A 23,678-nucleotide genomic window follows, 5' to 3' on the forward strand; every position below is an offset into this window, starting at 1 on the left:
GGTCTAGTTTTTCCCATTAGTGGTGAAAAACCATCACTACTAGCTTTATTCCAACTTGATCACCAAGACTGAGACCCAACCTCCTTTAGGAAGTGAGCACATACCAGACTTTCAGAAAACCTGCTTCTTCAGTTCAGGGAAAAAATGAAATGAAGCCATAACCTGGGTGATACAGGGCTAGGTATATTACACTGAAAGACTTCTGAAAGCATACACATCATTTGTAAATTGTGTTTAATATCAGTGCTTATTCCTTCGAGTCAGCTCAATAACAGCAGATGTCTGCCTTCAAAACACCAGAATTTCCAATGCTTTCCAAAATATACCAATAAGGATGTGTTCAATGGTCATTTGTTTAATGGTTATTGCCACATTAGTGACACAAAAGAGATGTTCTGATGGCTTAAGTGAATAATTGCTTTGCAATTTGAAGCTGTTATTATCTAAATGTGTAACATTATTGGAAATCACTTTCTGGGACTTCACAGTATATAAGCCATTTATTTGGCTTCATACAGATGTGTGTCACCAGTTGGTATCGTGGCAAACATGCTGCAAAAGGAGACTATCTCATCATTTCCCATGAACTAGGAGAAGTCAGATAAGTAATTATTTCATAGAAGTAACACAATTCCATGCAATTACCTGAAATGTACATTAAACCTCCATACACAGTTCCAGCATGACCATAGTGGGGTTCGTTCATTTTTGCAACGTAGCTCCATTCGTTCATTCTGGGATTGTAGCATTCCACAGTGGCTGTTTAAAACAAATGAGAATATAAATGCTGAATCTAACACAGTAATTTGGCTTTCAGTACAGCAGCAGTGGCATTAATATATTCATAAATGCAGGAAGTATTAATAGGAAGCATTGTATAGCTGAGAGTTAAGGGAATTAGTAAATATTATGTGCAGAGACAATATAGAAAAGCCTCAAGCATCGTCCCAAAGGAACAAAAAAAGAAAATCTTGCACTCTTGCCTTCCATTAATCCCTTTCCCACTCCTTTTTGATACATAACCTGCCCCAGCTAAAGAACTCTATCAGAAGCAGAACTGTGGGACCCAGTGCCCACGCTGTGTGTATCCAGCTGCTCTGCTCTTGCCTCTTGGAGAGTTTCCTCCATTGTCTGCTGGAGATTGACAGAGAATCCGAGCAAGCTGTAGAGATTGGCAGCTTGAACAGCACCATATGACCAGAAGGGTAAGAGACCTGAAAAACCTGTAATACAGTGACCTTTCAAGTACAAAGCAATTACCAATAGTCGTGCTATCTTAGAATTATTCAATCTCCTTTTAAATAATTAAAATGACGAATCAGATTCTAATGCTTATTAAATGACACTTGAGAGATGTTTGTGGACCACGCATACAAAATGCAATCTGTGGCATTTTATTTACTTCAGAACAAGCTTTTGTTCAATCAAGTGTAGAAAATTTCAGGCACCTATATAGAATCAGCAATGGTGACTGACAGTGTGGGATTTCCCATCAAAGAACACAGAAGCTGATATTCTTGACATTATAAAGGCAGAATCTCATTACAGCATCACTGTAAGGCTGCACACCAGTATCAGTGAAGCACATCAATCAGGCCAGTAACACTGACACAGTGACTGCAAGACACCTCGCCCTAAACTGCTGATCTGTCTTTAAGAAACCCTTTGGAGCATTTTGGAAGAGATAAATTAAACCACAGCCTCAGACTATCTCCAAAAGAACCCTGGTCAAGGAAAATTTAGTGAAGCATGCATTACAGTGGACTTCTTTTAATCCCTTTAAAACGTATAACCTCCTTATAGCTGCAGAACAGGGTATTTTGCAACTCCATACAGTTAGCATCCCAAGGAGACACACATTCCAACTAGAAGCTTCCAATTCAAGTGTCAGGAATACCATCTGAAAACTGCTTCAGCACCACGCAAGATTAAAAGAGAATGACATTGCACAAGAGAACTGCTAAATCGTTTGGTTGTATTTTTTTCAGCTTTCCCTCCCACAGGAGCTGAAATTTAAATCTGCAAGATAAACTAAAAACCCAAAACTGATGTAAAGTAACTGAAGTGTCTCTGTACACTACTGCTGACGTGTCAGATCTGTGGCTTATAAGACCAGCCCAGGTGGTGGTCGAGTTTCCAAGCTCCCTCTAAGGGCTCTCTCACTCACTGAGCACTCCCCATCCCATACAGCTCTCTTCTTACACAACAGCCCCATCTCAGCCATTGGAAATAAGACTTTCACATCGTATTCACACAGATAGTTAAAAAAAAAAATGCATGAGTGAATGGGGAAAAAAAGGCACTCAAGCATTCCTCTACAAATAAGAGCTTAAAGTCATGCTATATTGTTACTTGAAGTCCAAAATCTCTACTTACAAAGTTTGTTTTTATCCCCTTTTAATCTCCTGTTACATCCATCTGGGATTTACACTGCCATGATGTCAGCAGGGCAGAAGACAGATCCTTACCCAGTTGGAAATACAAACAAAAAAACCAACTCCATAAACTGAGTGTAAATTCAATACCTCAATCCAAATTGGGTTTAGCAGTGGGATTCTGGTACCACGTGCAGTACCAGCCCAACTCTCAAAAGTTTCCAACCTCTTTCCTGTGTGAATGTATTCATCCATCTCAATAGTCTTTCCTGAAGAGGAAAGCTCCTTTATACTCTGCTCTACTTAGCAACCAGAAAAGCAAAGATATGCAGAAATTTCAAGAACAGAAAAAGATCAGACATGCAAGTAATTATAGGCGTCCCAGTTCCAACCTGACAGCAGACCCTTCCGACCTCCTGCTAGCTGCCATGGTGCACCAAAACCATCACTTGCTTTCACAGAAACAAAGGCATCCTCCTCCCCATGGTGCTTACATTTCTTGCTGAGGTGAGAAACTTACATTTCTAATACAGTACAGAGGCAGGAAAAGCAGAGTATGTATAAAAATCATGAAGCCACTGGCAATCAAAAATGGCAATGGACCAAGGCAGAGGGCAGCTGTTTCTCTCAACTGGCACAGCAGTTCTATTTGAGAGAATCTTTAGTCAAAAGGCCGCTTTAAGACACAAAGAGAAAATTAAAGATGCAAAAATGGATACACATCACTGCTGGCATCACTACTGCCACACAGTAAAGACATCAGCTCTCTGAGCAAAGATGCTGTTGAGTTCAAGATCCCTCACCTCCGATGAGGCTTCAAAAACTCTCCTGTATATTACCTGTACACATAAAGATATGCTTGACAAAATAACAGACAAATCATCCAAACTCAAAACTCACATCCACCATGCTCTAAAACCACTCTGATTACTTCTGAGCTGAGAAAAGCCTACTGTTCTGCTTGGGTTTTCTGCATAGTTGTGGCCCTGTTTCCCAGCAAGATCGTTCCATCTTTGCTTTAATGCAATCTCCCACTGCACTGAAAAAGAAAAAGTAACTCCAGCTATTACTTAAAGGTGCCGTTGTTTTAAGAAATAATTCTGTGTATTATCTCTGGCTTGAACACAGTACACAGAAAGGCTCACTCAAAAGAACCATGTTACTGAACCAAAGCACATATTGTTATAGGATGAGACAGATGGATACATTTTCCAAGAGCGTGAATGATTCAAATCAGGCTTTGTGTTTTAATGGTGAAACTGCTGCTCTGGTCATTACCAATAACACAGGGAGGACAGGTCTCATTTTAAAGGACACAAAACTTTGGCAGCCCCACGGAATGCTCAGTCTGCCCTCACTTTATTTTGCCATATGTGATGCTACTTGAGGATACACAGATATGAACCACTTCTGTAGCTTCTAAAGGGTCTTAAGGTTTATTACAACAGCACACTTCAGCAACTGTGAACAGTGTTCAAAAACCTGGAATTTTCATGTTTCCATATTTCCTGACACAGCTTGCTGCTGTAGAACTGAAAGCGTACTTTGTTAAGCTGAAAGAGCCCTAAGTAATTTGGTTCCGAGCATGGTGAGAAAATCACTTCAAAATACGCTTGTACATGAGATCAAGCCCAGGCTGGATGTGGCTCTGGGCAGCCTGGTCTGCTGGTTGGCAACCCTGCACACAGCAGGGGGTTGAAACTAGATGATCACTGCAGTCATTTTCAACCCAGGCCATCCTGTGATCCTTTGGTTCTCACTTCAGTCTGATATTTGCAGGACTACACAGGCAGCAAACAGCCTAACAGCATAACAAGGCAGATTTTTCTTCTTACTCAACAACATACATAACACTACGTATAATATGTACATTTATGCTGTATTCTTCATTATTACAAAAATATGTTGCTTGAACTCAGAGTTAGCATTACATGAGCTACGCAGAAAATGCCTTCCCATTTACAGGGCAAGGGGTCAGGACAAAGCATAGCTGTCTTTCCCTAAACTATGAGTAGCCTTCTGCATTTATTGCAGCATGATGGATCTGCAGTTCAAACAGTCCAACATCCTCCAAAGCCCTTAGGAGAATCTCACACAATGCCAAACTTCAGTGAAGGCAGGCAACAGCAGAGCCTGAAACATCAGAACACAGACTGCTAAGTTCCCTAATGCAAGGAGCAGCTTCTGCCAGCATCAGGAACAACTGAGTTCTTTCTGAAACAAAAACACACTTTTTTCTTTGAGAGGAAACTAGAATCCTGTGTTCTACACAACTAGAAGTGCCATACAAGCACTGCTTCTGAGCATCTTTGTGACCACACAGTCTCCATCTCCTTTCCCAAAAAGCCTTTCCTCTTGCATGCCTGGTTTCTCCAAGCTGTTCCATTCTCTGTGTCTTCTGCCCTGCTTAGACACTTAAAAAGAACAAACCAGAACTACACACAGTCCTCCTGGGACCAGTGCATACTTGGAAGTTTGAATTACAATTTTTGAGTTCTGCACATTTCATAAAACATTCACCATACTCTGTTGCATCCACCACATCCACAGCAGTTTACTCATCCTTATCACTGAACCCAATTTTTCTCCAAGTGCCATAGATCATTGAACAGCAGCAATTTATTACTGCTAAAGTGCACACTGCTGAGGAAGGAAGTGATATTTACAACACGGTCCTCAGAAGATTGATCGTTTGAAAACTGTTTGGGGAAGACTTGCTGTAGAGCCTCAAATAAAAATAAAATCTTTATCCCAGGACTGACTTTGTCAGGAGGTAAAAAAATAAAAAAAATAAAAAAAAAAAAGAAATTCATTTTGTTAACTTGAATCCTTCGGCCCTTTTCCATAAGAGGTGATCTTCTGGAAAGCTGAATTGAGGTTTCTGTAATTTTTCCTCTTACAACAGATTGAAATTAGTTTGAACCCAAAGGCCAAGTTCCTTAATACCTGTCCAACACACACCTGACCTTCTCTTGTATGAAAGCTTGAAGTTTTTCTCCTCTGATGAGAATGGAAAGTTTAAGCTGGATTTCATCTTTCAGCTGTCAAGGTTTATGAAAGAAACATGAAAATGAAAAGTGACTTGCCTCACAATTAACAAGAAAAGAAATTGAAGCCCTGAATCAAAGCATGAGACAGCTACAATGCTTAGCATTTATGGAGTGCTCTTCCCACAATGATCCAATGACATTTTGCAGCTCTGCGAGGAAACTGCTGCAGTATTTTAATGATATCTTTACAGAATAGTTTTAAACAAGTGATAGATTTTGTGTTTCAAAGTTGCAGAAGAGTTGAGGTCAGCAGAATAATACTGCATGATCAGATCTAAGAAAAACACTGCACTAAAAGCTTGCTTTAAGCACTGCTTGCAATGGCTCAGTAACAGCCAAGCAACATTTTCACTGACATTTGTGCCAACTGCATAGAATAGGGTTATGAAATACTTAAGGTAAGTAATCCGGCTGGCTGCTATTAATTAATGTCAGCAGAAAACAGTTCAATGGATGTCAGGTTTTCTGACATTCAAGGCAAGGATAAATACAACTCTTACATAGTAAGATAAAGCAACATGTAAGAAAAGCTATGAGAACCTCCCGATTTAAATAGGAATATTGGTAAAGAAAATGAATTTTTTTGCCAACTATTTTCCAATGAAATTTTTTTAGGAAGCATTTTGAAGTCTCATTTCAAGGAGATGGGATTCTAAACCTCATGCAGCCCTGTGTTGGGTCGTACCAGCACAAAGCACTGATTCCTAAAAGCCTGCAGTAAGTTCATAGAAGAGCGTTTACCTGAACAGATGAGATGCACTGGTTAAAAAAGTTATGAGCTGCTACATAACAAATTCATGTCTGTATTGTTTCAAATAAATATTTACTCGTATTTATAAAAAAGCAGGGCTTAGCAGCTACTAGAGAAACAAGGCAGCTGAGTATTGGGATTCAGTAGCAAACAGAAAAAGGAAATGTTACATTCATATTAGATATATTACTATGATAAAATGTCAAGCATAATCACTGTAACTTTCCAATTTTAAAGCAGCGACACGAATTTACAATTGACTGCACAGTCCCTGATTTGGGTGTAAACTTTAACATTATCGCTTTGGAAGATCCAGTGGGTTCACAGGGGCCATCCACTACTGATTTCTTAATTAAGAGTTACATGGTAACTTTTAATTTAAAAACTTAGAGGAGTAGTATTAAGTATCTTTTGACAAGGAGAGAGATGGAGGCAACAAAACAGTCTTTTGCTGTAATGGTACATTACCTGTGTAGTCACAAGATTAGAGGCAAAAAAAAAAATTAACATTAAGTGGTTTAAAAAGCACAGAATGTCAGGACATCCAAACCTCATTAGCCTGTCTTAAAAGAAAGCCTATCTAGCATTTCAGAATGACTGCTCCAGGAAATGTGCTCCTTTTAAAACACAGCCTTCCTGCAACAGTGAGTTTCAGTTGGAAAGCTGCATCTTCCCCTAGAGCGAGAAGAGTTGCTTTGGTTTCTCAGCTCAAATTATATAGCTGTGCATACACTTTCCATACATATTATTTTACATGTAGATACACTGATGACAAAGTTGAAGAGATTGGATATTTTGCATCAGGGTGTGAGATACAGGTATCTCTTTGCCTGTATGGAAGTCCTTCTAAAACAGCTAACTAAAAACAGCATCCAGACAACTGTATCTACGCAGGATTGCCAGAAAGAAGCTGCATGCTCACAAACTCAGTTCTCTCTCCCTCCATTCACAGGGCAGCAGAGTACTTCAAGGCCTAAAAAGAAAGGCAAGGAGTCATACTTCAAGTGCTTACCTAGCTCACCCGCTGCATTTCGACCACCAACTGCATACAAATGTCCTTTCAGGGCACTTAGGTGGAAGAAGGTGCGCTTCTCATTTAAAGACGCGACTTGCATCCACTTGTTATAGCGGGGATCGAATCTGAAGACTGTGTCAACTGCTGTCTTTCCTTTTGTGTCATAATTGCTCTGGCCCCCAACTACATAGAGAAAGTTTCCAATGACAGCGATGCCATGCTGGTACCTCGGTGCATCCATGGGAGCTAATGATTTCCATTCATGGGCTTTTTCGTCATACATGCGTAGTTCTTTGCTGACAACCAGCTGCTGCCTCAGCACTCCCCCCAACGTTACCAAGTGAGTGCTGTCTGATCGAATGGCAGTTCTCTCTGACTGCATAACCGGTTGCATGTATGGCATCATTTGGTAGTTGCTGGCTTCCAAAAGCAAGTTTACGCAGGTGTTGTCAGTTCTCATGAAGTCCACCGTTTGAACGTAGTTAATAAGATCCTGGGGTGTCATCAAAGGAAATCTGATGTTCTTCATTAGCTTTGCAGCATATTCCATTCGAGGCTCTTCAAACCGCAGCCAGCGACAAGCCGCCTTGAAGAGTTCAAGTTCAGTGCAGTGCTTAAGGCTATTACTTGAAAGCACAAAGGCGAGACGTTCAAAGGGGAGTTTCACAAATTCACCAGTACTTAATAATGCGGGGAAGTTCTTTAGGATGAAATTATTAACATATTTATCCACTTCTGTGAGATTGTATGTGTTGGCAATTCGCCCAACCTCAACACAGTTTTCCAAGGAAACCTAATGAGTAAACAGAAAGAGGAATTAAAACTCGTTCTTAATTCGGTGTCTAAATGATGTTGAATTTAACGAATGTTACAGAATCTGCAGTATTTTCATCATTTCACAGTGCTCAGGACGATTTTCCCATGAGCAAAAATATTCAGTTGATGTATATATTCATGAACGCAAGGGGAGAGCCAATGTCAGATGCATTACACAATGATGATACATTGCAATTATACAGCTCTTCACCTTTGAAATGCTGTGCAAATGTCTTTGTAAGAAAGAAACATGGAAAATACAGTTAAAGGAAAGTTGATTAGCCTAAGGTTACAGAGAATTATGTAAAAACAGGGCTTGCCATTAGGCATTTTCAACCTTATTCGACTTCTATTGTCATAATCCCTTTTCCCATGAAAGGCTGGGACCTGACAATCTTTCGAGGTCCCTTCCAACCTACAAAGTACTCTGATTCCATGATGCAGCCAAGCAGAATGGCACAGTTACCTCCTCCAATGCTGTGCATTATGGACAATTTATTTACAGGGCTCAATCCCATTCATTATATTCCTTAGGAATGAATAAAACTGCATGTTTGCATCTCTGGTAGATGAGATTGAGTCTTACATACTGCCTTCAAATTACAGACACAGCATACTCAAAAATAACACAGAGCTGGCAGTCTTAGATAATCAACATAGGATTTCCCCTAGAAATAACCAACACATGAAATCCTTTAGTGTGGATCATATCCTGTCCGCATTCAATACTCAAGTGAGTATACGATTCTCTTGTCATCCACATCTTTTCCAGCATCTGCCTTTCCTACATCCTTCTTACATTTCAGGATCCAAGAGGGAGAGAGAAAAACACAGGAGGGATGGGACAGAACCAAGCAAGACCGCAGCAAACCCACACATTTCAGTTCTGCGAGACCTGCGTTACATATGCCAAGCAAATCCACTTCCAGACACTTCTTGTCAATAACTGCACCTTCTTTTTGCACTCAATATTCAACCCCAAACTTCCTTCAGACATGCTTTACTGTCTCCTTACGGATAAGCCAATAGCAGGTCCAACCCCGCTCTGCACTGACACCACAGCTTTAGGATTGTCACATTTGTAATTCCAGAAGAATTTAAACTTTTAAATCTTGCAGTTATTTTAATAAAATGGTTGTAGGGTTTGAAGACTATGACTTGAAAACATTCAAACATGTTCCAGTCGTGACAGATTCCATTTTAGCACTATATTACTTCAATCCTATCATTAACCTTTAACAGGCAATTCCAAAAGTTAACGAGCATGGGAAAAGCAGGCTTCTTTATTCACTAGAAACTCATCTAACTTATCCTGGAATTGAGATCTGTAGTCACTAAGACTTATTCACAACCCTGAAACACCTTCCTGGAATCAAAGGTTCCAATATCTTATTCTTATCTCATTCTTATCTCTAATACAAATCAATCAAGCCCTGTCTACAAGATGAATGTGTGGCAGACTGTCAGCATTTTTATTACACAACATCCATGCAGTACATACACAAATCATTACTGAATTAGAAGACTGCACTATTTATACCAAAATATCATCTTATCAGCTAGCAATACTTATAAAACATTCTGTTACTCAAGGAATATTTTGGTCTGTCTTCCAACTGTTATTGAGATACTACCAAATATCTGTGCATTTCCTTTAAGGCTTTGTAATACACATGAACTAAACAGAAGTAACAGCATACTGTAAATTAAGCAAGTGAAACTGGACACATTTACTCTTAAAATTTTATTCAAGATCAATAATAAACATATAACAACAGAAAAATGGCCCCTCAGCAAACTGATTACATACTACAGGACAACTTTTAACTCCTGCTGTAATGTTATGGCATTTAAAAACTTACTTTGCAATGCACCTACTGGCACCCAACTACAGAGACAGCATTTTGTCCATGCCAAGGTAAGTAGAAACATACTATTGCATATAGCCAGCAGACATGCTTGGAGGAGAAAGATGATCAAGCAAAAAAAGGGGGACAGAACTGCATGGCATTGGTACCAGGCATTAAGGTAGCAATGCAATATTTACAAACACTTTGGGATGCATGTCATTTCTCAAGTGCCCAACATGCAAGACTATTCTAGGCTCGTCCCAGTGCTTGCATCCTAGTTAATGTACCACAACTAAGTTACATGGGAAATCTATGCAATTCAATATATTCCTGGAATGCCTGCACTTGAGAAATTTATTGACATATCACACACTGTTAATGACAGGAACATCACATCAGCAGTTTCCAGTGCCTCCTGACCTCATAAAATCTATGCTATTCTGCTTTAATTAACCAAACAGGATTGGACAGGAATCAGGTTTTTTTTTTATTGCATTTGCAAATCCTCCCCATAATGCTTATGAAATGATGCGCTTTTTTGGCTTATTATCAATAAACCTACCATTCAAATCTGAGTACTACATTTAGTATTTCCTTAAAGTTTACATTCCTCACCAAAAGTACCTTTACCAGCTTTACTCTGGTCTATGATATCACAGTAAATTATAAAGCAAAATCTTATAGTTAAGAAAATACACTAGAGACTCCAAAATCCTGGGTCAAAAACTCCCAGAACAAAATGCAACAGTTATTCACACAAATATACAAAATTGGACAGGTTAAGTTACAATAAAGGTATTTGAATAAATTTGAATAAATTACTTGTTTATTTTCCAAAAAAAAAAAAAAAAAAAGTGTGACTTCTGCTATGATACTTAAGAGAGAGGTGCAGAAATTGTTCTCTGTGGGAGTCAGTCAACCAGGAGCTCATCAAGAAACAGAAGGAACTGCTACTTCTGGCCATCCTACTGCAGTGAATGGGAGGAAGGGAAATATCAGACAACGAATGCAACTGTTTGTACAATCTATCCAGTAAACAGCAAAGGTAGACACAGAAACAGCTAAAAGCCAGAAGTGAGCAAACACCGAAATGACTTTGTACAGTGCTGAGAGTTTCGGGTAGATCCTATTTTACCTGGGCATTGGTCACTGTGCAGAGCCACTCGGACTCGTTACTCATTGTTAATTGCTCATTGTGCAGCACAAGTTCCAGAAAATATTTAAAAAATGTCACCCCAGCACTATGATATCATAGCCTGAAAAAATAAGAGCTAACACAGAAGTGCTTTCCTTAGAAAGCAGCTGACTTCATTCTTGGGAATTTTAAAACAGTCACTTCTCTTGTAAAAATTTAATTGTAAAATACTACAAAACTGGACATGGAGCAAAATGATTGGGTCCACATACTTCTAGAGAACAACATTAGAAAAGGCTGATTTCTGGTGCCTGGCAGAACCAGCCTCAGTGTCAGGTCACAAGGCCCTATGGTACTGCATCATCTCAAATTAAGAGACAGTTTTTGAAACACATCAATACAGAAACAGTTATACAGGGCTGAAAGAACTGAAATCCCCTTAGATATCAGTATAAATCAAAGGATTTAAGAAAATACTGCAAGATCAAAGACCATCTCAACATTGTATATGGAGGAACCTTCAGAAAAAGAGCATTCAAACAACAGAAAATGTCCCAAATAAAGCAATTTAAGATGAAAGTAGCTCTTTCCCTAAGAAAGCAAACTCACAGCAGCTGCCCTGACCCAACAGTGCCAAGAGCCAAAGAACAAAGTAGAAACAGGACAGAGCAGAAAGCAGCAAACAAACCCTGGAAGGCAAGAATTAGTTGTGGCACAGCCCCCATTAAAGGGAGGCTGCTCCAAATCACTGATTTGGATCTACAAACACCAAGACCCTAATTCAATTTGGTGCTTTATAGAAATGTAAGCCCTACAGAACCAAGCTGCATCATTTTGGAAGGTAAAACAACCTGAGCAATGCAGAATAGATTGTATGGGATTGAAGAGTATAAATTAAACACTGTGGTGACTCTGAGAACTGGGGAACTAGAAAGCATGCCAAGATTAAACACAAAATAGTAGTGTTACAGAGCCCAGATGCATCTCACAGTTCTGTCATGGAACAGCTTTCTCTTGGTGGCATTTTTGAGTCCTCCTATTTACACACTCTCAGGAGAGAGAACACATTTTTGAATCTGTACATTGAAAACCAACGCTTCTTAATTTCTTACTGATTGCAAGAGATTCAATTAGTATTTTAATTCACGACTCATTTTAATACACCATGTTATCATCCAGATAAATGATGGGGTGTTTTTTTTGTCATATCCTTCCCTGCCCATGAAGACAGAACTCTGGACAACACTCGCACGAGAAGGTGAGCACTCCAGGAGATGAATCTTTAACAGTTGTCATCTTCTTGGAAAAAAGGGGTTTCTGTCTAGAGAAAACTGCAAGAACTGCTCAGACATTCAGCCTGAATGGAGCACAGCACTCTTCAAAGCACAGATATGAAACAGAGGATGCTGTTTGTTACCAGCGTCCCTCCCACACTGGAGGCACAACCTGAGATTTTAATCTCTGTAATAAACAACACGTTACCAAACTGTAAATATTGTATTGCATTGCAACTACAGCATGCTAGTTTGAAGGGCAAACTTCTTGTCTGTTCCAACTGCAGAGAAGCATCCGTGTTAAAAGCCCCAAAATATTCCTCTTTTAACAAACACTGACAGTAAATGAGGAAGTGATTGCTACTTTGGGGGCTGTCCTCTGCTTACCAAACAAAGCACTTTGTTTGTTCACTGTTAAATGCCCCAGTAGCCATTCAAGGCCACTTTCAGTTCTAGCAAAACATGGAAATCAACATAAAATTCTGGTAGTTCTCTCTTTCATGTAAGCAATATTTCTGTAGCATCTTTGTATTAAAATATATCCTCTAAACAGAATACTAAAACAGACACGAAGTCCAATGGTTTACAAGAATAATGATGGAAAGGTCTCCATGACAGTTGCTACTACAACAAGCATCACTCCACAAAAACAAAAAGGCTTTGAGAAAATATATTAACAGACTATAACAGCCAGCTCTATTTTTTGTTCAAGTTTAACTCAGCAAGTTGCTTTCTTATGGAATGAAATGGAATATGAGGGCAAGCACTAAGAAATAAAGTAAGGAACCTGGAAACTATAATAATATCACTACCATTACTGCAACTAAGGGAAGGATTTTAATGTGGACATTAAAAATATTTAATATTTAAATATTAATCTCATGCTCATACTAAAAACAATGCACAAAAAAAACCTGCAATAAAATTAAAAAAATTATCCTGTGAATTCAAGTTATAAACAATGGTGAAATAGAGTTCAAGTATTATAACACCACAGTTCTTGATCTAAAATTTAAACAGCTTTTATAAGTGTGAACTACAAGTAGCAAGCCTTACCCCAGAGATAAGAAACACTTTACAGAAGTCCAAAACAGGTAAAATCTGCAAAAAACTGGCAGCTTCCAGAGTGTCCTGAAGGTTGTCCATGTTAAGGGAAAGCTTTGCAGTATAAATGAAATCAATGATCTTCTTCAGGCCTATTTTGTTGACACCATGAAGCTTGATGCACATTAAGTCCTGTTCCTTCATTCCTCCTGAGAAAGACATGCAGGTAAGTTTATAAGATCGTTTTGATAGGATTTGAATGATCTCAAACTTGTATGAACATCAAAATAAAAATCACCTGTGAACATGGCCTTGAAGTAGTCACTTGCAGAAGCCATCATTGCTCTGTGGACAGGAAACACCTCATCACCATCTCCTGGAACCAGGGTCACATCGCATAGCAAACCTTCTACTCGCAGCTGGTCAAAACCCTGCAAGGAGAGCACAGTGCAAAGCAGCTGTTTGATTTGAGAGGAGAGCAGGAACTAACTTCTCCTTTCCTTATGTAAATACTAGTTTCATTTTATTTACATATGTATTGTAGTACCAAAATGAAAATCACTGAGGAATAAGCTGTCATTTTACAATAATTAGATGTAATATATTCAACGAGAATTATTCATTGAAAGCTTTACCAGCACATTTTCTGTAAGAGGTTGAAGACTACAAAGTACCCCGAGCCTTAGAAAGTTGCTTTATTCAGTTAATTAAGGTATTTCCAGGAAGGAATTTGTTTTGAAAGCATATGTTCTAGCAATTATTTGAAGGCAGGCACTCATATTTTTTTTTGACCTGTGCAGTTCAGACACATGTGCACTCTAGATACAAATCTGCTCCATGCCACTTTAAGTGTTCCACCAATTAAGAGACTGTAAAATACCAAGGCTTGAAAGGAAAGCCGCTATCTGGTTCACTGCTTATCAAATTTATTAGCAAAGTATACAAGGCAAAAACTATGAAAAGAGCTGGTCTACTCCAAATTACTGAAAATAGCTAATTGTAATAGAAAAGGAAGTTGTCTGCAGCAGTGCTTTAAAGTAAAATTTTCCTCTAAAGACATACCCTGCTGGGCACACTGGAAGATGCATGGAACACTGGCTTCCTTCACATACTACAGAATAGAAGCTCCAACAAAATGATTCCCTTCGACCAGGCACATCATCAGACATTTTTCTCTTACTAGCAAGGCAAATACTGTCTTTTTAGATTCAACACTTGGAGAAGTCTTGGCCTCACCTCACGTCATTTAAGAGTTAAGATATCTTAAGGAAAGCCTGTGCCTTTAAAATTACATAGGTAATGCCTAAAATGTCTGCTTGTAGCATATACTTAGAGACTATGAAAATAGAGTAGTCACTAAAGATTCCTAGAACTGCAACCTTTAACTTGCAGGAAAAGAAATTACAAGCAATGCTTGCTCACAGGCACCGCCAGCACAGCACACCAACACGTTTTAAAGACTTCTTAGGAGTTACAGCTACGGGAAGGTTGTTGAGCACGGGTATTCTTTAGAGCATCCAAAATTCTCAGTGCGTATCTGTACTGACACAAACAATTACCTGTAACACCACGGAACTGTGAGTATTGCTGGTGAAAAATCTCGTGGTCCCTGTCTTCGAAGACTGCAGATGGGCAGAGACGCCCATATCGCTGCTACCAAGAGATACTTTCATATGAGGATCCTCCTCTTCCACCAGAGATCTAAGATGAGAAAAGAGAGATCTTACGATCAAACTCGTATTTTCATTAAGTGCTCTTTCGCATTACAAACACAGTCCTCTGGGATGACAAGAAACAGAACCGAAGCAATAGGTCATGAAAACCAGCAGGCAACAGAATCGATTCTTTTCGGTCCTCGCCAGCTCATCTAAGGAATTGAAATACCTACACAGCATCATTTCAAAAAGCTTATTTACAGGCAATGAATCCTGGTCCCCTCCCCCACATTAAGAGCCTTGCACACTTATTTCCATGCGTTCTCCCAGTATTTTATGATGCTTGCAGGAGTCCCATTCCATTTTCAAAATCAACTATTGCATCAGATTGCAGAGCAAAGTTAGAAGATTCAAACATTAAATATAATATTAAAGTTCAGTGAATTGCTTCTTATGGCATACATCATCTCACTCACACATGAATAATAGCAAATAACTGATAGAGTCTCAGCTGTAAGCTACTACAACAAGAAATCCTTCAGGACACAATACTCAGAGTTTTGCTACTAGAGGCAACCACTTCATAACCTTAATTTAAGATTTGCTTGTGTGAAGTTGTCACACATTTTGATTCTAAGTAATTATTGCCCAAATTCAGATGGAAAGGACTAATTTAAGTAGAACTGTTAAGGATTACAGCTCTGTTATTAGCCTTCCACTTGCATCTTGAGATGTAAATTGGATTTACATAGAGATATGCATATGAGATTCTAATTACCCTAACCTGTAATTATTATGAAACGTAAATAAATTTCCTCTCCAGAAATGTTACTAGTTCCCATGAATTCTTTAAGCTAATACATTACCTATTAGCATGCATACCAGTCTAATGCATATATACACAGTATTAATTAGCAAAGAAAATTCTCCCGTCTGTGGATTAGTGGCTTAATTATTAATAAAGACTCCATGTTTCAACACATATTCATAGCAATTTAAAATAAATGCTGCAAATCTCAGATGCAAAACATTTCCCAGATTTTAAACATGCAGGTAAACACACTGGCCTCCAAGCTAGTTTCAGAAATTACTTTAAGTGACAAGAACATGTTTGAACTATTTGGGTTTCTTTCCCAGTTTTGATTGGGATTGCTGTGTAAGGATGACATAAGAGTCTGCAATTGAAAAACAAAGTGTTTGCTTTCTTTTTGAGCAGCTATTCCCCCCAACTTGTTCGGGTACATTGCCTACAGAGAGCATTTCTGAAACTTTAGAGTTCTTGATAGCACCGCTGTGCTTTGTTCAAACCCATGGTTACATTAGATACAGAAAACATATCCATACAAATTCACCATTCCACAGCACACATGGGTTTGAAACAGGGAGACTTTATGCATACAGACAAAACAGATTGTAGGAACAAGGGCACATCCAGATAGCTTTGACTTGCAGTGTAGCAACCCAGTAGTGAGACATGTAAGAAAATTAATCAGCACAGATGTACTGCAGTAAGCAATTCAGTCCTGTTTGAAACCAAATCATCGTATTTGTAACATAAATCCAGACAGTGATGTAAAAAAACTACAAGGTGTGTTTTAACTCAAAGTGCTCTCCAAGTCCCTTGCAATACAATAAACGCATACAACGTAATACAGCAGCAAAGCAGTTGCTCATGACCTAAATTCACTTTGTTCTACAGCATTTTGTTGGTTGTTTTTTTTAAGCTTGACTACAGTCTCATCAAGGAAATTCTAACAATATCAAGAGACATCTAGCCTTTAAATTTGGATGTCTTTCTAAGAGAAGGAATATGAAGTCACATTAGGAGATGTCTGAGCATGGGTGGAGAGGAACCCGAGTCACCTGGCATGAATGTCACTATATTTGCTCTTGAAAGACCTCTCAGAAACGTCACATCTGATAGCTGTTCTATGAAGGGGCTCTAAAAGCCTTGTTCTAAACTTGGGTACATTCGGTTTTCTTACATTTCATGTGAATCTCTAAAAAGAAATATTGGGTGGATAGAGATAGGACGAGGGGGAACGGTTTTAAACTGAGACAGGGGATGTTTAGGTTGGATATTAGGAGGAAGTTTTTCACTCAGAGGGTGGTGATGCACTGGAACAGGTTGCCCAGGGAGGCTGTGGATGCCCCATCCCTGCAGGCATTCAAGGCCAGGCTGGATGTGGCTCTGGGCAGCCTGGTCTGCTGGTTGGTGACCCTGCACAGAGCAGGGGGTTGGAACTGGATGAGCATTGTGGGCCTTTTCAACCCAGGCCATTCTATGATTCTATGATAAAACTCCCACCGCTTTGTCCTAATGAGGTCCCTTATAGCATGCGACCTCTTGTTACTGCTGCGTAGCCAACAGAGGGGATACAGTCTATGCTGAAGTACTAGCAGCACTCCTAAAGACCCACCCAACAGTTGATCCCCTGAATCCAAGTGCTGTGACATTTGTGGGCAGTTGTTCCCAGAGCAACCAGAAATTAGGAGCATGTCATTGGCACTGCACCAGTGTTAACACTTATCCACATATAAGGCCAGAAATCCATCTTTGTAAGACGAAGTAAAAATGCATGAGCTCTTCCATACCGCGTGATACCAATATAGAAAGCAACAGAAACAAGTCCAGCCTCACAAATAAGATGAATTTAAAACTGTCCTTCCAAGAAGTTTCCGACTATTCAGAATAAAACTTTTAGTGTTAGGGCTGTAAAGTGAATTCTCAGTAATATCTCCACCATTCATGCCCAGAACACACGGGTAACATTGTTCATATCCCAATGAATTCCCAATTAAAACACAGTACATACATCTGTCACATTTGCATGCTGCCACCACAGGCATTATTTATATTCATTAACATAGGTCTGCTAAGCACTATAATTAATTAGAGCATAATGAATGTAAATATATTGATTGGTACTTTATTGCAAGCACAGTATATCACAATAAAGCATACTACCAAAAAAGAAAGCTAATTCATTTTCCAATTAATTCTATTGTTCTGATCAATAGAAGTCATTAAACAAGAAGAACAGCTGTAGCATTCTTAATTGGGGTTAAAAAAAGTTGGAGGAGGCAGCTACCCCTGCAACAAGACATACTGATAATCCACCAGTAGCTGTAAACGTGGACATTACATCACTTTCAATGCATACAATTGCTCTGGATGGGCTTTTCAATTTTAAGCATGAAGAACAAGGGGATGCTGGAGTTCAGCACACAGCATCAGCATTGCAACAGCAAAGCAGAGCAGCTTCCTGACTTGCTGCAGTCTCTCAGCAGTTCAGGGAAAGCCACAGGAGGTTAATTAGTTGCTATCACATAAGAAGCTGTCATTCAGGAGTTGTGTTTTGGTTTGTTTTTGTTTTTGTTTTTTTTTTTTTTTTTTTTTAAACCTCATGCCAACTCTTTCAAGTTCTTTCCTATGCCAGTGTAACCAAGCATGCTTTGCATTCTCATGGCTCCAAGTTAATCCTCCAACTGATAATTTTGTAGCAATGAAATAAGCAAAGCAGCGTGTGTTCTATGGATGTTACACAGCCTAATTCCATTGCCCCTGTCAATCTGAATGACAATTACTTTGCTTTTCACCACTTTAAAGAAATAACAAGACCTGGACTGCCCACTAACTCCATTTATTCCCTGTAAGGTGTAATTTCTCACCTTTTACTAGATGAACAGCGTGTCTAAATACTCCAGTTGTGCAATCAGCAACTGGAAAGACGGCCAAGCCAAATGTAGAGCTACAAAAAAATACTGGTAATGCTGTTGAACTACTGCAAACACATGAATCCACAATGACTTCTTCAGAGTGCAGCATGCTGCTTCTGTGCAATCACACCTCAGCACCTCAGTGGAGAAAAAGTTCAAATCCCACAGTACTCTTTAACCACAGGATCAAGGTGGGGGCTTGATGAGGGCTGAGTGCACCCCAGCATCACTTCTGGCATGTGCCAATACCATGGCATTCAGCAATAGAACTTTGTTCTACTTCATGCTAAGACATTCCCATAACAGTAGAGATCTTTACTATTTCATGATCTGTCAAAGATGCAGAGCAGCCCTGTACCACTCTGTATGCAGCTGTACGTGTATTTTGGTAATGAATCTATTAATGACAAGCCCAGTAAATACAATGAAACTCTTCTATACTATTAGATATAGTAATTCTTTGCTTTGCATACATAGTCCTCCAAAAAAAGCTTACATGTCACCTGTCTTTCTGATTTTCCATTATGAACAGACGCTCCAGTTCCAGAAATAATGAACACAGGAGCTCTCTAACAAGTTACATGCCACCAAGGAGCTCGATGAACATAACTGATAATGGTAGCACTGTATCAAATAAACTCATGACACTTCTGTTAAGAAATTCTAAAATCAGTCTAACAAAGAGGAACAAATCACACAGTCACTGTACTCCACATTTCTTCCACTCTGAATCTCCTAGTGACACAGCTTCAGGACATGTTTTATTCTGGTAAATAAATAACTTTCACACTTGTCCCCCACTACAACATCTCGTTTTTTTTTCCTATTTCTAAAGAAGAGTTTCTAACTTCATTCCTTGGTGGTATCCACAACCCAGTAAAAGTAACTTATTTTATCAGCTTGCTATTTATTTCTTAACAGAAAATATCACAAAGATAGCACAAGGAATGCAAGCTTGCATTGAGCATGAGCTCAGCCAAAAGAGAAAGACAAAAGGCACTTTTTTTTGGGAGGTCAGGTTGACAAGCCATCAAGAATGTTCAAATCTATTACTGTGCGTGGCATAGGGCAATCGGTGTTGTACCCTCTGCTGTGGCTGAACACCTGGAAGTAGGAGAAACACAAGAACAGCACTGGAAGGATCTACAAAATGACCTCCCATGCATGTTTAAAAGCCATAATTTTAATGGATGAATTAGCAGCTGACATACAAGGAACACTTGTACTCATCCAGTTAGCATAATTTCTCCAAACTCCATTTTCACGCTGCTCACCTGAAAGGGGCTGCTGCAATCAGAACATGCAAACTTTTACCCAATGAATCAACATTGTCACTGCTATGGCTGCCATCTTCAACAGCAGTTACAGCAGTTGGTGCAGCACCACTCACACCTTAAGATATTGCAATATCTTTGGTTTTATTCCTGACCTTTATAAGTCAGAAGGGCATTAACAGCTGAACACTTCAATATTTGTTTAGTACTATCCTGAGTTCTTTGAAATCTACGTTCAAGGAGCAAAGGTACAAAGCTTGAATTTGTTTCTTGAATTAAACAAATATTGAATTAAACAAATAGATGCGCCTGCATTTATTTCTCCACCCTTCCTTTAAAATCAGGTTGCTACCTAATAGTATAATATTGCACGATGAGAGCAGAAAAACAGTTTCAGTGTAGCAAAACAAACCATGAGAAGTTGCATATTACTCTCAGTAGGATAAAGGACTCCAAACCCACCAAACCCAGCAAAAGAATGACAAGGACAGCTCATGGATACATGCTGAAGGGCAGTAAGCAGAGGTGGGTGGATCCCTGGCTCTTATTGCAGCTTGGGCACAGTTACACAAGAAACATACATAGCAATGAGCAGCTCCTGCTCCCAGCCTAGCTGCACAGCAAGAAAACATTGCTTCAATCTGCAGTTGTCCTTGCTCCTTCTGCACACCAGGTCTTTGCAAAGAAATGCTGTTGGGATAACTGCCAGAGAAGGCAAGCTACGACAGCAAGGAAAAAGCTGTAGGAAATATATAAGAGCAAGCCTACCATAAGGAAAACAGTGAATCAGTCCTGTAGAAAGAAAACTCACATTATATTTTTAGAAGAAGCCAATTCTCACTGAGCGATACGCACTACCTACTTCTACAACATTTTCACCACAGATTTAGACCGCATCTGAGGCTGACACGAATCAGGGAAGCAAAGCAGTCCGTGCCGTTCTACAAGCACCATCACCAGAAGTATGAAACCACCCAGAATGGCTCTGACAGAACCTCACTAACCAGTCAGGCTCAAGAGAATCTACTTCAGCTATTCTAGAGATAAAGTTTTTAATAAACTTTGAGACAAAAGCATAGAAATCGAGCCATTCCCAGTATTTATTTTTTAAAAACACAAAGTATGTGCCAAACAATGCCATGTGGACTTCAACACACCTCACCATCACCCTGACATGATGCACACAGCATGGCACAAGCACACGATGTCAGCAGACACCAACAAAAGCACTGGGAACACTCAGGCAATGAAAGCTGCCATTGCAGTACCGAGTGCCAATGGAACCAAGCAGAACAGGGGACGTGGAAGTAAGGGTAATCCCAACAACTCTGTGAACATTTTTGTGTTACCTGACATAAAGCCAAGCTGGGACCAAAGGCCAGCACTAAATCAGGTCCCACAAAGTCAGTAAAGGACTGAGCAACTGCTTAGGTCTCATTTTCCAAGTCGCGTACATACACTGAAAACATTCTCTACAAAATTATTTCTTCAACAACTAAAAACTATCCAAGCTCTCAAGCTGTTTGTTGAATAATTACAGCCCACTGGTTAAATCAAACATGCTTTCCACAGAAACAAAGCAATATTTGGCTCAGTCATTGCGGTAAAGCTTTTGTTCCTCGCAGTACGCAGCCACCCCAGGAGCCTTAGTGCCACATCCACGTTTATCTATTTGACCAAGGTTTGCATTCATTGAGCCATTGATAGCTGAAATTCACAGACACTGTTTAACAATGCTAAATTACAAGTGGCTCTCTAATGACATTTTGCCAAAGTTGGTCTTAGCGCATTGGTTCCCACCATTAAAAAACAGAAAGCAAAGCACATACACACGCTTTGTAGTTTTTCTAAAGAACTATTTTATGTCCTTGATCAAAACTGCAGAATTCAGTGACTCAGAGGCTTCATATTTTATGCTGCACTGACACATCCTGCCCCTGCCCTTCACGTTTGGTCTGAAGTGTCAGAAATGTAAGCCCTAATTCTGTCTGCACAGCTCAATGCTTACTGCACATTACAGGAAACACTGAAATTATTTTGCATGCACCATTCTGCCCGATGTCATTAAATTTAGTTTTCATATACACAGAAATCATTAAATTAGCAGAATGGTCCCTTAGAATGAAAGTAAAGCTAATGGACTAAAACCCATTCGTATTTACAGTGGCACTTGCACATTTAAGCTTTGGTGATAAAAAATATATATATATATATTCCACCATATCCCTGCAACAACTCCCATCCTTGTTCTCTGTCACAGATTGGTTGTTCTCCTGTATGCTACAGAGGATAAACCTGAGTGCTTCGAGGCCAGCAAATTAATACCCAATACTCCAACATCATGACTTGCTAATTAACCCTTGCTCTTTCTGCCCAGGACCTTCTATCACTTCTCACAGCTGTTTAGTATTCCCTGACTACGTTTCCCCTGGGAAGACTGGAGCTTTTTGTGTTTGGTTGGCTTGGTGTTTTGTTTGTTTCGTTTTAAGGTTGGAATTGCAAATTGTTTTCCCCCCACATTATTTAAGAGTTTAAATGTAAGCACAGATAACAGCTGTGGGGTACTTGTCAATTCCAGGATAAAGGATAGAAACTCATTTTCACAGCTTATATTGCAACAGTCTCAGTCACTGCTGGACTAAACATTACAGCCATGCTATGAACACGCACTTCCATTTTAGTGCTCTAACCACATGAACCCCACTAATCTCAATCAGAACTCTGTTATTTTAAGACTCCACTATTCCCCATGTGCTCTCTACAGAAACACACAGCTATCTCCATCCACGCTCAACAGAAACTACTGCACAACGCTGCAGCAAATATAAAGCAACTGCACAGCAAGGTTTTCCCCACAATAATAAAATCAGGGCAAAAACAACATAGTGGCAGATGTGGTATTCCAGACGAACAGGTCAAATAATATATTCAAGATAATTCAGTGGAAGTGATTTAGCACAGCACGATGCCATTGTTGCAAGATTACATGGAAGGAGAAGGCAACTGGGAACATTTAAGTCATGGAATCACTTCTGAAGATCTGTCCAGAAAAACATCAGTAGCATTAAGACACCTCATGACAACCACTTTCTCTTTTGTTTTGCCAGTTTATTGTTATGATGAAGTTTTTACATTTCAAACTTGGAATTAACTTACCGAAATACCCATTTTAAAAGCAAAAATAAGATTAAGAGAAGTCTACGTACTGGGATTAAAAGTAGCCTTCTATTTACAGAGCAAACCTCTTCCAAACCCTAACACCTCTCTTCAACTGTAGGCATGCACTGCTGGATCATTTCTAAGCAGTATTTGGGTTGACTGATGTAACAGCCAGGAAACAATTGCTTAGAGTGGAAATCTTGCCAAAGGTGAGTGAATCTTTGCTTTGGTGTGAATGGAGCACTGTCTGTCAAACATAGGCAAGAGCCCAGCAGAAGGGTTTGCTACAGATGCCCAACTGAGGTAGCAGATACACAGTGTGGTCACAAAAGCCACCCGGACTCTGAATTATGCACACACACACACACCTTGCCCTGTTTAAGCATATCACTGCATAGCACAAATTCAAAGCTCACTGCAGAGCAAATCAGAGATTTAGGAAAAAAAACACAAAAAGCATTAACCTACATAAGCAGCTAAAACCAACACTTATTGCTCCAGAGCATTAAGAACTCATTCTACTTTTCTGCACGGACTTCCATTACTGCACCACATATCCA

At 39.4% G+C, this 23,678-nt stretch overlaps 1 protein-coding gene across 7 annotated transcripts in view; it reads right to left on the reverse strand.

Moving 5' to 3' along the window:
* KLHL13 (kelch like family member 13) overlaps positions 1-23,678 on the reverse strand; it is a 67,102-nt gene that overhangs the window by 3,546 nt on the left and 39,878 nt on the right. For all 7 annotated transcript variants that reach the window (XM_042825207.1, XM_042825206.1, XM_042825212.1 and 4 more), the window contains 5 exons: positions 14,870-15,011; positions 13,609-13,741; positions 13,323-13,519; positions 7,189-7,984; positions 646-759 (listed from right to left, as the gene is read on the reverse strand). In XM_042825207.1, the coding sequence (XP_042681141.1) occupies positions 646-759; positions 7,189-7,984; positions 13,323-13,519; positions 13,609-13,741; positions 14,870-15,011 (1,382 nt within the window). The remainder of the gene's footprint in view (positions 1-645; positions 760-7,188; positions 7,985-13,322; positions 13,520-13,608; positions 13,742-14,869; positions 15,012-23,678) is intronic.

This window comes from Centrocercus urophasianus, unplaced genomic scaffold (genome assembly GCF_019232065.1).
Source record: "Centrocercus urophasianus isolate 14NV4802_14NV808 unplaced genomic scaffold, USGS_Curo_1.0 seq_24, whole genome shotgun sequence".
NCBI lineage: Eukaryota > Metazoa > Chordata > Aves > Galliformes > Phasianidae > Centrocercus > Centrocercus urophasianus.